Genomic DNA, 15,605 nt, shown 5'->3' with positions numbered 1-15,605 from the left:
GAAAGAAAGAAAGAAAGAAAGAAAGAAAGAAAGAAAGAAAGAAAGAAAGAAAGAAAGAAAGAAAGAAAGAAAGAAAGAAAGAAAGAAAGAAAGAAAGAAAGAAAGAAAGAAAAAGTAAATTCTATCCTTTCCTATCTAAGAAACATAGTCTCATCTATCATTTAGCCTGAAGGCTATATACAGGTTGCTTCACATAAGATTTGCCCAGGCAAAAAAATATTTTGAGGTTAATTAAAAATAGATAAATTAACTTGCTGAAAGAATAGTGTTGGTATTGATCTACATGTAAAGAAGTGGACTATGAGAATTTGTGGACTAGGAATAGTTTTTAAATATAGAGAAGGTGAGATCATTGGTTTTGATGAACATTGTTTTGATAGTATCTGTAAGGTTTATGTATTTTCTAAAAGTTATAATTTTGAGGGCCTACTTTGGACAAGATTCCCTTTCTTAGAGAATTATTTGAGGTTTAAACATTATGTGTTTAAACTGTCTACATTATGTGCATCTATAGTGATTGATCCTGAATATGTTTCTAAAGACATTGAACTCTACAACTTTTGAGGAATCTTCAAGTGTCCCTTCACTCAGTTGTCAAAATTCTTGAAATTCCTAACTCTTAGGTCTAGCAATATTATTCTACTGCTCAGAAAGCTCTGGGGGCCCACTTTTTATTCTAAGAAATAATTTACACAACTCTGTCTTCTGAAGCTCCTCATAGTCTGTCTCCGTCCTGCTTTTCTCAACTTACTGCATATAACTTCCTTTTATACTTGTCTTTCTGCTTGTTTTCTCCATCCCTGACATTACGTACATCTCCTATCTCTATGACTTTGCATAGGCTGTCTCCTGTGTCTAGAACACTTTTAGAATACTCACCTCTCCCTCTTCGTATCATTAGCTTCCTTCAGAGCTCTGCTCTAGTGACATTTCCTACAGTAAAGCTTTCCTATTTCCTCCCCCTCACCTCCATAATTTGTGCCCTTTACCTAGAAAATACTTTGCATATATTTTGTTTTTAATTTGTTTAGATACATGGTATCTTCCCTCATGAGAATAGGAGCTTCTTTCAGGCCTTTGTTTAACTAAAGTACAAAGGCTATATATTATAGAGAATACACAACCTTAAGCCTAGGAGGTTATGTCCTATTTTTGAAAGTGACTTTCTATAGGATTCTATGCAAATCATTCATCTTCTCAGAACTCTAGGCAACTCTCTAAGACTATAAGTTGGGAAGAAGGAGCATGCTAACCTGCATTGGTAGAGGGAGTTTCCTCACTTGGGAGTTCCCTCTATCAGTGAAATTCCAGGATTATTCCTATTTCCAGTGCCTAGGAGAATACCTAGCTCATACTAGGAACTTAATAAATGCTTTTTGACTCTATGATTTTGGAGAATCTTCCAAAAATCACATGCCATTCATTCAACTTGAAAGGTCAGTGGGTTGAGATTATTGGACCATATTTGCTGACATCATTTTGCAAATAAAATGGTCAGTCATTGTAATGTTAATTGGAATTTGAAGATCTTCCCTGCCTCTTAACAGGCCAATTGTAATCACATGGAGCCTCTGGTGGGAGGAGTTTGCTGAATGGGTCCAACAGGAAAGGGTGGAGCAGGAAATTAGAACAGTTAGAATGGAGGGAGGAGAGGATACAGGCAAGGAAACAGCTAGGATTGTGTTTGTGGGAAGGCCTGAGCAGGGGGAAAGCTTTGGTATAGTGTTTCCCTCTGCAGTGTTATTGTGTATAGATTTCCTTGTTGCTGTGATGCATTTGGTTTTCTGGTGTTGGGATTTGACTTTCTGGTGTCTGAATAAATGTTCTGCTTCTGTGTTATATATGGAAAGTCTGTTATATTTTGTGATTCAGAACTGTGCCAGCATATTCGTAGTTGCCATAGGTCCTGTGAATATTACCTTGGTGATACAATCATTATCAGGGGGAATTAAGATTTGAAATGTCAAGTAAATATGAATATTAGAAAGGAAGAAACATTTTTTCCTTCTTTTTAAAAATGCTACGGCCTCTGTGAAAAGAATACTATACAACTGGCAAGTTTAAAATGAAGAAAGTTTCTACTTTCAAGTCATTTATAATTTCAGACTTATTTCAAAACACCATTCTCATATGAGATGGATTCTTTAAAGCTCTCATTTCTAAAGTTGGTAACCAGAACATTTCTGCTAGTGTCTCAAGAGATATTGTATAAAGCACAAATTGTGAGAAATTATTCCAAATTATCCAAAATGCGTATATCTAAAGAGTTGTAAAAATATAATTCTATTGTTCCAAAGCTATTATCTCTCATGTCAGATTGCCAAGGTGTTGCAAGATTGGGAAGTGGAGACTGAGTGGAGCTTCTACTAGATGAAAAACCTTTATAGGTTTATAAGATCATGTATTTAGAAATAGAAATAATTCTGAGTAGGAAACTAAGATCCCAGAAAGGTTATGTAGATCAAGATCTTCTCAGAAAGATTAAGCAGATGTCAAGGCTATCCAGGCAGTAAGTACCAGAGTCAGAATTTCAACCCAGATCTTTTGACTCCAATTCCAGCAGTCTGAAGCACACTGGACCAGTTGACAGGGGAAGCAATTAATCATACTGGCATTTCTGCCAGGATACTTAGGAATGCTAAATATCAGGGAGGATCAATCAACAAGTATTTGTGAAAAACATACTATGTGCTAGGAATTAGATGTGTGGAAACAAAAGTGAAACAGTCTTACCCTTGAGAAACTTATGCTATAAACAGTTTGATAAGTAATAATGGGTCCCTACTTATTGGGAGAGCTCATGGTAGCAAACTGATTTTTTTCAATTACTATTATTTTGTTATATTCTACATTATTATATATTTATATTGTATTTATATATTTATACTCCATTTTATATACTTAAATATGAAAACATAAATATGCAATATATAAATGTATTGGCTATAATACAAAATATATAAAATATGTCATATTCATGTTATTTTATATTAAAATTATTATTTAAAATCAGTGTAATTTACAAAAGGCAAGAGATTTTTTTGAGGCTACATTTGGTTTTAAGTTTCTTCCCCTTGTATTATCATTGTTGTAAATGTATATGCTGTGTGTGTGTGTGTACACAAGTGTGTACTACAAAAAATATTGTTTATAGATGTTTGCATCATTCTAGGCTATGCTTTGTAGTTCTACTGAGCCCAAACACAGCATTGAACACTTATTGGAGAGCAAGAGACAGAGAATAAAACTGTGAAATCAAGCCAGTGAGTGCTAGCAGGACCAGTCAGCATCACATCAGGGTTCTCATTCCTAGGATAGGGTGCTGGGGGCACTAGTGGCACTGGTCATTCTTAAATTGGGCTTGTGTAGCACTTTGTAATAGGGCACTTTTGTTTTACTTTTTAAACACTTTTTAATGGGACATTTTGAACCTGTTCCATTCTAACCTCCATTTTCTGGAATAGTTTTCTCAATTCTATCTTGTACTACATCATTTTTTTTTCTTTTTCATTATCATGAATGATAGACTAATCTCTAGAGTACTAAAGAAGACATTTCTTTGGGAAATTGAAATTGGATCATATGTGAGAATAGATTTATTGATAATTTTTGCATTTTAATGGCCTAGAAAGGATTTGTTGCCTTTTTTATCACTTGGGAGATTCATGCTATAGTTACTTCTTTACTGATTTTTGACCTGAAGCTAATTCAGATAGGGAATACATTTTGTGTCTGACATAGAAAATATGAGACCCAATGGAGGAAGAAAACCTATGAGCTGAAATTTAGGATTGTGGACTTTAGAGCTGGAAGGGATTTTTCAGATCATCTAGTCTAACACCATCATTTTGTAGATATTATGGAGAACTGTAGAGCTTAAGCAATTTGCCCAGGGCTCTGAAATAATTAAAACAGCCAGAATTAGAATCATGGTCCTCTGACTCCTCATTTCACCACATGAAATTCCTTTCTTTTGAGATTCTGCATAGAAATCTTTTTATCTAGTGTATACGTATATTCCTCAATTCTATTTCCATCTGCAGTGCCTTTCCAAGAAACTTTATTAATGGACTATTTAATAGAATGTTTATCCAACTATTTGCCATTGTCTGGGCAACATAGAGTTTTGAGGTAATGACCAAGCATTTATTAAGGCCTACTATGGGCCAGGAACTGTACTGAACACCAGACATACAAAGAAAGGCAAAAAAACAGTCCTCATCCTTGAGGAGCTCACAGTCTAATGAAGGAGGCAACATTCAAAAAACTATGCACAAATGAGTTATATATAGGATTTGTTTAAATCAAGTTTGATTTTCTAGCAGGGGTAGTGAGATAAATCTCACTTTCCTGTGGATTTAACTGAGTAGGTCTTAGAGTGTTCCAAGATTTAATGAAGTTAGTAAAATGTCATCTGTAAATATGAACATTTGAAGAAATTTACCATCAATTGGAAACACTTATATTATCTGGGTTTTGTAGAAGTATTTTAACAGGTCAATGGGTAAATCATAATGATTTACCGAGATTTAAAGTCTTTCACAACAAGGAACTTGTTTCTCTCTACATCCCTCCTACCCATGTTTCTAGAAATCCTCTGGCTTCCCTCTGACACATCCCATAGATTAGCTGTCTCAAACATTTTTTGATTATGCATTCCTATCAGTAAAAAAAATTGAACATACACTCCTAATATATGTGGGTTTTATTATTTATACATTTTTATGTTTTTAGATTTAAATTTTTAGATGTCTGCATCATTCTCGGCTATGCTTTGTAGTTCTACTAATAATTTTGCATGCTATAAAACATACAGAAAAATGGAAAATTTTTAAAGGGCTGTTTGGAAGGTGACAAATTATTTAATCCTAGAATTATTAGATGGACTTTGGAGTTAACTGAGTTGAGCATGATCAGACCTGTGCTTTACCAAAATCACTTTGGTTACTGTTTGGAAGACAGATTGGAAAGGAGTGAGATTTGAGACAGGGAGGGTAATTGGAAGGTAATTCTAATAGAGGTGATGAAGTCTTGCATTGGGGTAGTTTTGTGTGAGTAGAGAAGAGGGTATGTGAGAGGACTATTGCAGAGGTAAAAAAATGGTAAGGTTTTGTAATAGATAGGTAACTGAAAGTATGTTGGTGCTCTCAACAGAAAGAGGGAAGTTCCGAAGAGTAGTGGTTTTAGGAGAAAGATAGTGAGTTCGCTTCTTGACATGTTGAGTTTGAAATGCCAATGAGACATTCAGTTTTTATATATTCAATAGGTAATTGGTAATGAGAAACTAGAGTTTCAGAGAGAGATGAGGGCAGGATATATAGATTTGTGAGCTATAGCTAGCATTTTTATTGTTAAGATCTACAAAGTGCTTTGCAAATGCTTTCTCATTTTATTCTCACAACAATCCTAAAAGTTTGGTGCTATTATTTTCTTTTTAGAGATGAGGAAACTGAGGCAAATAGAGGCTAAGAAATTTGCCCAGGGTCACATAGATAATAAGTTTCTGAGGAGGAATTTAAACTCAGGTCTTCCTGACTAATCCAGAGCTTACTCTGGGCCCACCTCGCTGCCTTTCTAGATAACTAAACCCAGGGGACTCATAAAATCATCAGATGAAAGAGTATATGTACAGAGAAGAGGGCCTAGAACAGATCCTTGGGTCATTCCCACAGTTAGGAAGAGGAATATGATTGATGAACCAATAAAGAAGATTGAGGAAAGAACAGTCAGAAGAATGATAGGAGTGACCGGAGTTCCAAAAACTTTTAAGACACCAAAAAACAGGGAGGACAGAATTTCCAGGAAGAAAATGGTCAATAGTGTTAAACACTGTAGAAAGGTCAAGAAGGATGAACATTGAGTATTTCTTAATTAAAATTTTACTGGTGACTTTACAGAGACTGGTATCAGTTGAGTGAATAGTGAAGGATGATAAAGAAGTTTAGAATCTGGGGGAATGGAAAGATGATGATATCCTTGAGGAAAATAGGGAACTTCAGGTTTTGAGAGAAAGGTAACATATTCACAACCCATCTGTGTTTGCCCATCTTGTGCTATTCATTCTTTCCTACTGAAAAAAGTAAAAGTGTGTGTGTGTGTGTGTGTGTGTGTGTGTGTGTGTGTGTGTTTGGAGGTGGCTTTACCTAACAATCACAGTCCCTGAGCACAGATCCTTCCTGTGAAGGGCTGTCTACTACAGCTAGGAATTTGAGTCCAAAGCAAGAATATAGATAGTGAGGAAGGAAGGCAGTTTTACCTGAAGATACCTGGCTCACTTTAGGTTATAATTATTGTGTGGGACCCATACCCAGTTACAAGGGAAAACAGAGGTGGTAATTGGTAGAATCAGGGTGTATTTGAAGGCATGGTAAAGTTGCAGGAGTCATGAATGGTTATGGGCAAGGAAGAGAAAATGTGACTCATTTTCTATCCCTTCATTGGTTGATCACAAATCCCTTGGAGTCTTGCCACATACCCCTTTTTTTGGAAACCGCTGGTAAAAAGGGTTAGGGTCATAGAGTCACATGAATCAAGACTAAAGCTGCTTTTGTAAGCAAGTGGCATTGCTCATTTGGCCTCGCATAGTTATGAACGTCAGCATTTACATGTTAATACAACCTGACCTCACTCTCCCCCACATACTATAGCCATGTAGGACCTTTTACTACCTATAGAGCCCCCCTTCTAAGATGTGCTTAGAATTATCTCCCTTACATCAACTGATTCTTCCATGCTACTCATCCCTGGATTGCAAGGCAATTGTAATACATAATAATTAGTAATAGTTTCACTTTTTCTACCACACCCTTATGTGCTGGTCTATAATAGTCCACTGTTGGTAGAATAGGCTATTTGTTATGGAAGATGAATGAGTGTGGGCAAACACAGCAGACCCAAGTTGTAGAAGGACAATCTTGGCAACATCCAGGAAGTGTTCTGGCTTCAATCCCAAATACATTTGATTTGAGTGGATAACGACATTCAAAATATTCTTCAAGCCTCATCCTTCCCTACCACCACTGTAATAGAAACCTACTATAACTTTCATCATCTTCTGAACCTCTTATTCTATGGCTCTTTCTACTACACTGAACTCTTACCCCCAGATACCTCCCAGACTTCTGTAGAGTAAAACTCATGAAGGAAAGTTGACCAAATGTTTTCCTTTGCTATCTCAAAGTCTAAAGTACATCTGTATTATATACCTGAAGTGATTTAAATAAGACTTGGTTAGAAAGAAAGGACTTAAAGTGTGTGAACTCTCTGGATGTTTTCCAGTCCTCTATTTTTGTGCTTGATTCTTCACACTAGAATGATGTATGTAGATAGGTATGTAGACAGACAGAGAGTAGACATATCTGTGAACAAATAGAATAGATAAATAGATGGAAAGATAGACAGACACACAGATAGATAGATAGATAGATAGATAGATAGATAGATAGATAGATAGATAGATAGATAGATAGATGGATGGATAGATGGATGGATGGATGATAGATGGTTTGCTGCAGCCTATTAAATGCCAATGTTTACTACAAGGGTGCATCCACAAAGTTTTACTGAATTTAGGTAAATGGAAGACATTTGTGGCTATGAGGTCATGAAATACACAAGTCTTCAGTACTAAGTGACCATTGCCATTGCTATTTCTAATTCCATTCCTCTCAAGTACTCACTGCTATGTGTTGTAGTCTGTGCCTATTCTAGCATTAAAGTCAGCAAGAATTATAAGTGTTAAGGGGCGGCTAGGTGGCACAGTGACTAAGAGCTCTGGCTCCCGGGTCGGGAGGACCCGGGAATCGGTTCCAGCCTCAGATACTTAACACAAACACACACACACATACACACACACACACACACACACACACACAAAACTGGCCATGTAACCTTGGGCAAGTTACTTAACCCCAATTGCTTTATTAAAAAGAATTATAAGTGTTTCCTCTTTAGGCACATTGATGATGAGGGTCTCCAGATGTTCAATAAAATTTTTCTTTGGCCTTCATTGTGGTGGGAGCATAGGTGATGATGTCCACATGGTGTTTTCCAGTAAGTGGCAAATGCATTGTCATGAACCTGTTATTCACTCCTTTTGGTAGGCATATAAAATAGATAGATAGATAGATAGATAGATAGATAGATAGATAGATAGATAGATAGATAGATGGATGGATGATAGATACTGCAGAGACAGAAAGATATAAACATTTACTGGGAAAAACCATGTTATTATGTCACAGAAATCTTGTTGCTTTGTGGGATGCTAAGATGATGTAATATGCAAAGATCATGATCTTAAATGTCACTTTTTTTAAATCCAGAACTATGGCCTGGAAACTGAAAACCTCAAAACGCTTTCTCACAAGTTGAATGCATCTGCCAAAAATCTGCAGAATTTTATAATTGGAAGGAGGAGGAGTGGCCACTATGATGGGAGGACTAGCCGGAAATTGCCAAATGACTTCCTGACCTCTGTTGTGGATCTGATTGGAGCAGCTAAAAGTCTTCTGGCATGGCTGGACAGGTAAAATCTCTCATGTATTTTATAGTACAAATACACATGAAGATATATGACAAATTTTTTATTTTTATGAGATAAATTTATTAACTTTAAGGAGAAAATATAGTTTAAGTTAAACAACATATACTTAATTTTACTGTGCTCTTTGCTCTTAAATGATGTTAGTTGAAATGTAACATTTCAACAAAAAGAAAGTATTGCTAAAATAGTCTCATTAATATAAATGATTATGCAATAGTATGACAATGCATGTCTAGTTCACTCTCATATAACTCCAGTTGTCATTTTCTGAAATCAGGACTCAAGGCATGACAAAGTATATATTTTTTGCTATTTCTCATTAAAAGTACATATCCTTTCCTTGAAATTTGTAGTGGTCTAGAAAATCCTAGACATATAGCTACTACAAATACAAGTTGTCATGAAATAGGTATGTATGTCAAACATTTGATTAAAACCATTTATGAATTGACTATGATGTTCTAAGTATTGTGCTAGGTGCAAGGGATCCAAATAAATAATTGAAATAGTCCTTTCCCTCAAGGGGTTTACATTCTACTAGAAGGATTTGACATTTTAAAAAATAAGTAAGTATGAGAAATATGAAATAAATCTAGTGATTTGGGGAGAGGCACTTGTAACTGAGAGAATCAGGAAAGGCCTCTTGAGTGAAATCTTGAAGAGAGCTAAGAGTTCAAGGCAGTAGATGTAATGTAACAGAACAATCCATGGCAGAGGGATAGCCTAACAAAAGATGTGGAGATGGGAGGGGGAGTGCCTCGTATGGGGAACAGCAAGTAGATCAGAGTAGATATAGCAAAGTGGGAGTGGGAATAATGTGTAGTCATCAAATCAAATCAAAATCAACAAGCATTTATTAAGTGCCTCATGTGGAAGGCCCTGTGCTAAGTGCTGTGAGTATAAGAGATGGGGGGAAAGCAGCTTAGAAATACTGGATGGAGCTAGATTGTGGCCATTTTAAAAATGCTAAATGGAAGAGTTTATATTTTAGACTAAAGGTAGTAGAGAATGATGAGGCTTCTCTGCGTGAGGAGTGGTTCCATTCTTTAAGAATAGTAATTTGGCAGTTTTGTGGAGAATAGGTTGGAAAAGGGAAAGATAAAAGGAAACTAATTAAATCAATTTATAAGCATTTATTAAGTGTCTACTAGATGCCAGGTACTGGGAATACAAAGACAAAATTAAACAATTCCTGTCCACAAGGATCTTATGTTCAAGTGGGACATATATACATATATGTACACATAAATATGTACATATTTATACATATATTTATACAAATATGTATATGTAAGCACATATATATTTGGGTACATGTGTATACATAGCTAGATTAAATCCAAAAGAAATAAAAGATAGTTTGGGAAAGAGAGAAAGCATTGGCAGTTGGGGGAATCAGAAAAGGCTTCATGTAAAATACAGTGCTTAATAGGAGTCTTGAAAGATTCTTGTGGGATTCTACATAGTTCAGGTGATAATGTTACATCTCCTAGCAAGAAGGAATACTATGGAGGACAAGACATTATCTCTAGTCCTCACAAACTCTGAAAGCACCTCCAAATAAGGATTATGCATGAGGTATAGTAATTACAGCTGTCTCCATAGGCCAAGGCACCAAGAAGCCTAACAAGCCAACAAACTGAAGAGTTAACAGCAGAGAAGGCTAATCCCTATTCCCTAACATGCTCACTCAGTCCATATACTTTAGCAGGGCACCAAAATCTAACCCATGGGCTTGTGCTTTAGTATCCACTCTGTAATCCCCTTGTTGCTGCTATAAATTTTTGGTAGCACACTCTGACCCTGCTCTCAAATTTGGTGGTAAAAAATCAAAGACCCCAACTCTGCTTACCCCTTTCTGGAGGAAGGGGAAAGGTTTAAGAGAGTGGAAGCATACTCCACCCGGAACGGTCATGTTCTGCAGCAATGATCAACCTGAGTACTAAAGAATGGAGGGGTCTGGGGTACCAGTATATGTCCAAGCCTTCACCAAGCCTGAAGGAAAAGGCACTGACAAACAGCTAGGCCCAGTGCTGCCTCCCCATAAGTCATTTTGGATAGAGATTGAAACTTGCAACGGGTTCCCCAGTGTGAGAAGAGACTGAGACAACTTTGATTTCCAGCACTTGAAGGATAAGCAATCAAAGCTAGAGGTGTGAGAAAGTTAGTGATAGGGGAAAATAAGGGGAAAAGACTGAAATTACTAAAGGTCTTAAAAGGAAATTTTAGTGAAAATCTCTATCACAAGCATATAAGTCAAAAGGGGAAGTATTAAAAAAACAGAAGGGGAAGCAGCCACCCAGATATATAAATTACTCTAAACATTTCTGAATAGATATTAGGGGGGGGAGAAATTTAACCAAAACCTGAAGTAGCAAATGACCCTGTGGATTTGAAAGAGATCATGAAATTACAGCAAGCTATTTCCAAATACTTCAAGAAAGAAATGAGAATCACAACAACAGAATTTGTGAACTATGCGATAGGAATAATGGACAGAAAAGAAAAATCTGAATCCACAGTGCAAAAAATGAACAATTGTTTTGAGACTATAATTATACTAATTTGAAGTATAAGCTGGAAGATAAGAAGAGAGAAACAGTAGTGGTAAAAGAACACGTGATCTCTATATAGGAAAAACATATGGATCTCAAATAGAATACACAGAAGCAATTTAAATATTATAGATGTCCCAAAAGAATGTGATACATCACAAAACCTGAATGCTAAAATCTAAGAAACAATATTTGAAAACTGCCCAGAAATTCAGAAAACAAAGTACTAATTGAAATAATCCACTGATCACTTATAAAAAGGGGGAGAATTAATCTATGCTGCAAAGGGTTTAAATTGAACAATCCCAAGGACATACTGTGTGTGTGTTTATAATTGGAATTGCCAATTCAATCCCTTTGCACCATATAGTGTGTGTATGCTTGTGTGCAAATATATATGCATGTATGTATGTACATGAGTTTATACAGAATTACATGTATATTTTACAAATAGACTTATTTATAGAGACTATATATGCATGTGTGTATGCATATATGTATATGCAGGTATGTGAAGGTACATAAAAGAAGACAGGGTAGGTAGAAAATAAAGGGGAATGTTTGGTGTGCCCTGATCAAGTCAATGGTAAACAGTGAAGTGAAAATAATTCCTGTTGTTTCTCAGGAAGAAGAGGGGCTACATGGGAATGGTTTGAGGAATGGTCAAAGAAAAGGTTTGAAATGGGAAAAGAATGATTCAGCCCTAATAAAGAGCATTCTTCAGAGCAGAGATACATTGTATAATGGGAGAGGTGGAATATGTAATGGGAATAACTTGTAATAAAAATAAACTTATAATGGGAATAATAATTATTAAATTTGAAAAAGTGTTGTGCCCCCTTGGACAGAACTCTGCCCCAAGAAAAGGGCAATCAGTGCTCCTGTAGAAAGCCACCATCCTTAATGGTGGAAAGATAAACCTAGAAAGGAAATTTCATGAAAAATGGGAAAGAAAATGATGATCATGGGAAGGGTAGGTGTTAGAAATGAGATCATGCAATTAAAGACATAGGAAAATGTTTACCCTATGACAGTATGACTTTCCTATCTCCTAAAGGAATTGATACTCTAAGAATGAAGTCCAATAAGAAAAGGTGGAAAGGGAAAGATATACAAGTTAATAATACAGAAATTGTTTAGGGGGTGTGGAGTCAAGATGGCAGAGTAGAAACACTACCTCCGAGCGGCTCTGGCTTCCACCTTCCCCAATCAATGTAAAAAGGGGACTCTGAACAAACTTTGCAGCTGCAGAACCCACAAAATGCCACAGAGAAGCTAACCTCCTGCTGAGGACAGCATAGCAGGCTGGCAGGAATCAACCAGCACAGTTCTCTGGGAGTGGAGCCAAGGCCCACGTGTGCCAGACCTTTCAGCCCCAGGGTGGGCCTGACCAGTCACCGGCTGGAGGGACTCCAGATCAGCAGCAGCTGAGGCCATTTCCAGAATTATCAACACATAGATGCAAAGGAAAAAGTGAGAGGTCAGTGCAGTCTGGACTTTGGGACCCAGTAAGTGGGAGTGCTTCAGCTTTTACCCCAGGGTGAGAAGCTGCTGAGACACTGGCACAGCCAGTCAGCACCACGTGGCAGCTTCAGCTCCTGGCCTTCAGAGTGTAGAGGAACCAAGTGACCAGTCTGAGGGGTAATTGCTCTTGCTTTAACCTGCTTGGATCTGGATTGAAGTCTAGGGTGGAGGTCCTGGGGCGTGTGTCCAACTTGCCAGAGTGTGTGGAGGCCTCAAAGAGGGCACCATCTAATACCTCTGGCAGCTGAGAAAACCCCAGCATTTGGGATGAAAGCTCCCCTATCTGGTGGCAGAGTCCTACTGTGGCAAAAAGCCCAGGGGTCAAGTGACTGAGGGGCAATATGACCAGGCAAAGGAAACAAAGCAGACAGAAGATTTCAACATTAGACTCCTATTTTGGGGACAAAAAGGAGAAAAGCATGGAGCAGGAGGAAGACAGTGAAGTCAGAACTCTTGCATCAAAAGCTTCAAAGGAAAATATGAGCTGGTTACAGGCCACAGAAGACCTTAAGAAGCAGATAAGAGAAGTGGAGGAAAAATTGGGAATAGAAATGAAAATGATGCAAGAAAATTACGAAATGAGAGTCAACAGCCTGAATGAGGAAAATCACACCTTAAAAAACAGACTAACTCAAATGGCAAACAAGGCTCAAAAAGGCAATGAGGAGAAGAATGCCTTAAAAAGCCGAATTTGCCAGATGGAAAAAGAATCTCAAAAGCTCAATGAGGAGAACCATTGCTTCAGAACTAGATTGCAGCAAACGGAAGCTAATGACTTTATGAGAAATCAAGATTCTGTTAAACAGATCCAAACAAATGAAAGAATAGAAGGCAATGTAAAATATCTCATTGGAAAAACCACTGACCTGCAAAATAGATCCAGGAGATATAATTTAAAAATTATTGGACTACCTGAAAGCCATGATCAAAGTAAGAAGCTAGAAATCGTCCTCCAGGAAGTTCTCAAAGAAAACTGCCCTATTGTTTTAGAACCAGAAAGCAACATAGAGGTTGAAAGCATCCACTGATTGCCTCCTGAAAAAGATCCCAAAAAGAAAACTCCTAGGAATATTATAGTCAGGTTCCAGAATTCCCAGATTAAGGAGAGAATATTACAAGCAGCCAGGAAGAAACCATTTGAATATTGTGGAAACACAATCAGGATAACCCAGGTTCTGGCCATTTCTACACTGGGGGATCGAATGCCTTAGAATATGACATTTCAGAGGGCAAAGGAGCTGGGATTACAACCAAGAATCACCTAGCCAACAAAACTGAATATCATGTTTCCAGGGAAAATATGGTTATTCAGTGGAATAGAGGACTTTCAAACATTCTTTATGAAGAAACCAGAGTTGAATAGAAAATTTCACATTCAGGTGCAAGAAGCAAGAGAAGGGTAAGAAGGTAAACAGGGAAAAGAAATCATAAGGAACTTATCAAAGTGGAACTATTAACATACCTACATAGAAAAAACAATAATTGTAACTGATGAAACTTTTCTCAGTATGAAAATTGTTGAGGAGAATAGAAATATATATGTATATATATATATGTCTATATATGAGGGTATATGGGCATATGAATACAAATATGAATGTGTGTATATATGTTTACAGGTATACATAGATAGAAGACACAGGACCAATTTAACAGAAAGGGATGATACTTAAATGGTGAAAAGGTGAGAGAAGAATATAATGAGAGGAGATGGGGAGAGACAGAATGGGGGAAACTATCTCATATAGAAGAGACAAAGATAAAGGGTTACAATGGAGGGAAAGAATAGGAAGGCAAAAGGGAATGGGTCGACCTTATTCTCATTGAATTTGACTTGGGTAGGGAATAAAATACACACTGAATAGGGTATCTCCCCCTACAGGAGAGTAGGGGGGAAAGGGATCATACAGGGGATGATGGAACGGAGGGCAGGCTGGGGGGGGGGGAAGTTGGAAACATCCACTTTTGAAAAGGGACTGGATCAAAATAGAGAATAAAACAAGTGGGAGGTGGGATAGGAGGGAGGGAAATATAGTCAGTCTTTTACAATATATCTACTATGTTATTGCTTTTGCATTATCTACACATGTACAACCTATACTGAACTGCTTATCTTCCCAGTAAGGGTGTGTGACAAGGGAGGAAGGGAAAGAATCTGGAATTCAAAGTTTTAAAATCAAGTGTGTATATATATATGTATGTATGTATGTATGTATGTATGTATGTGTGTGTATATATATATATATATATACTGTTATCAATACTATTTTACATGTAATTGGGAAATAAGATATACAGGCACTGGGGCATAGAGATCCACCATGCCCTACTGGAAAAGTGGAAAGGGGTATGGGAGAAAATATGGGAGAGAGCAGAATGGAGGAGGGGGTATCCTGTGGGATTGCTATTTTGGGGCAGTGGGTAAGGGAAAAACGGGGAGAAAATCTGTAACTCAAAATCTGGTGGAAATGAATGCTGTAAATCAGAAGTTAATAAATCATTTGAAAAATGGAAAAAATATATAAAAAAAGAAATTATTTAGAAGGAAACTCAAAATAGGTAATTTGCAAGTTTAATTCCATGAGGATCACAAAGACTAAGGAAGGAATAAATAAATACAAGGATAGTGAATCAAAGGCTAAAAATTTTGAAAAGAAAGAAAGGGGGAGAATTAGTGAAGAAAATTAAGTAAAGAAATCATTTATTGAAAAATGTGCAAAAAAAACTAACAAAAGAAAATGAAGGAAAGGAGAAGGATTTTAATTAGCTGCTTAACATAGAGAAAAGAGTAGAAGTGTTAGATTACCAGATAAAAAAGAGAAAGAAAAAAAGAATTACTAAGTTAAATAATACCCCAAAGCAAGGGAAAAATATGACAAATGGAAGGAGGTGCTTGATGATGATGATGTTGATGAGAGAGAGAGAGAGAGAGAGAGAGAGAGAGAGAGAGAGAGAGAGAGAGAGAGAGAGAGAGAGAGAGA

The 15,605-nt window shown here is 36.9% G+C and overlaps 1 protein-coding gene across 8 annotated transcripts in view; it reads left to right on the top strand.

The window, feature by feature from the left end:
- Nucleotides 1-15,605, top strand: part of CNKSR2 (connector enhancer of kinase suppressor of Ras 2) — a 348,720-nt gene that overhangs the window by 77,234 nt on the left and 255,881 nt on the right. For all 8 annotated transcript variants that reach the window (XM_069063427.1, XM_069063426.1, XM_069063424.1 and 5 more), the window contains exon 3: nt 8,325-8,527. In XM_069063427.1, the coding sequence (XP_068919528.1) occupies nt 8,325-8,527 (203 nt within the window). The remainder of the gene's footprint in view (nt 1-8,324; nt 8,528-15,605) is intronic.

The sequence above is a fragment of the Petaurus breviceps genome, unplaced genomic scaffold, assembly GCF_028583685.1.
Source record: "Petaurus breviceps papuanus isolate PSGF00001 unplaced genomic scaffold, PetGlider_PUasm1.0 90574, whole genome shotgun sequence".
Classification (NCBI taxonomy): domain Eukaryota; kingdom Metazoa; phylum Chordata; class Mammalia; order Diprotodontia; family Petauridae; genus Petaurus; species Petaurus breviceps.
This window is presented reverse-complemented; position numbering and strand designations above follow the sequence as displayed.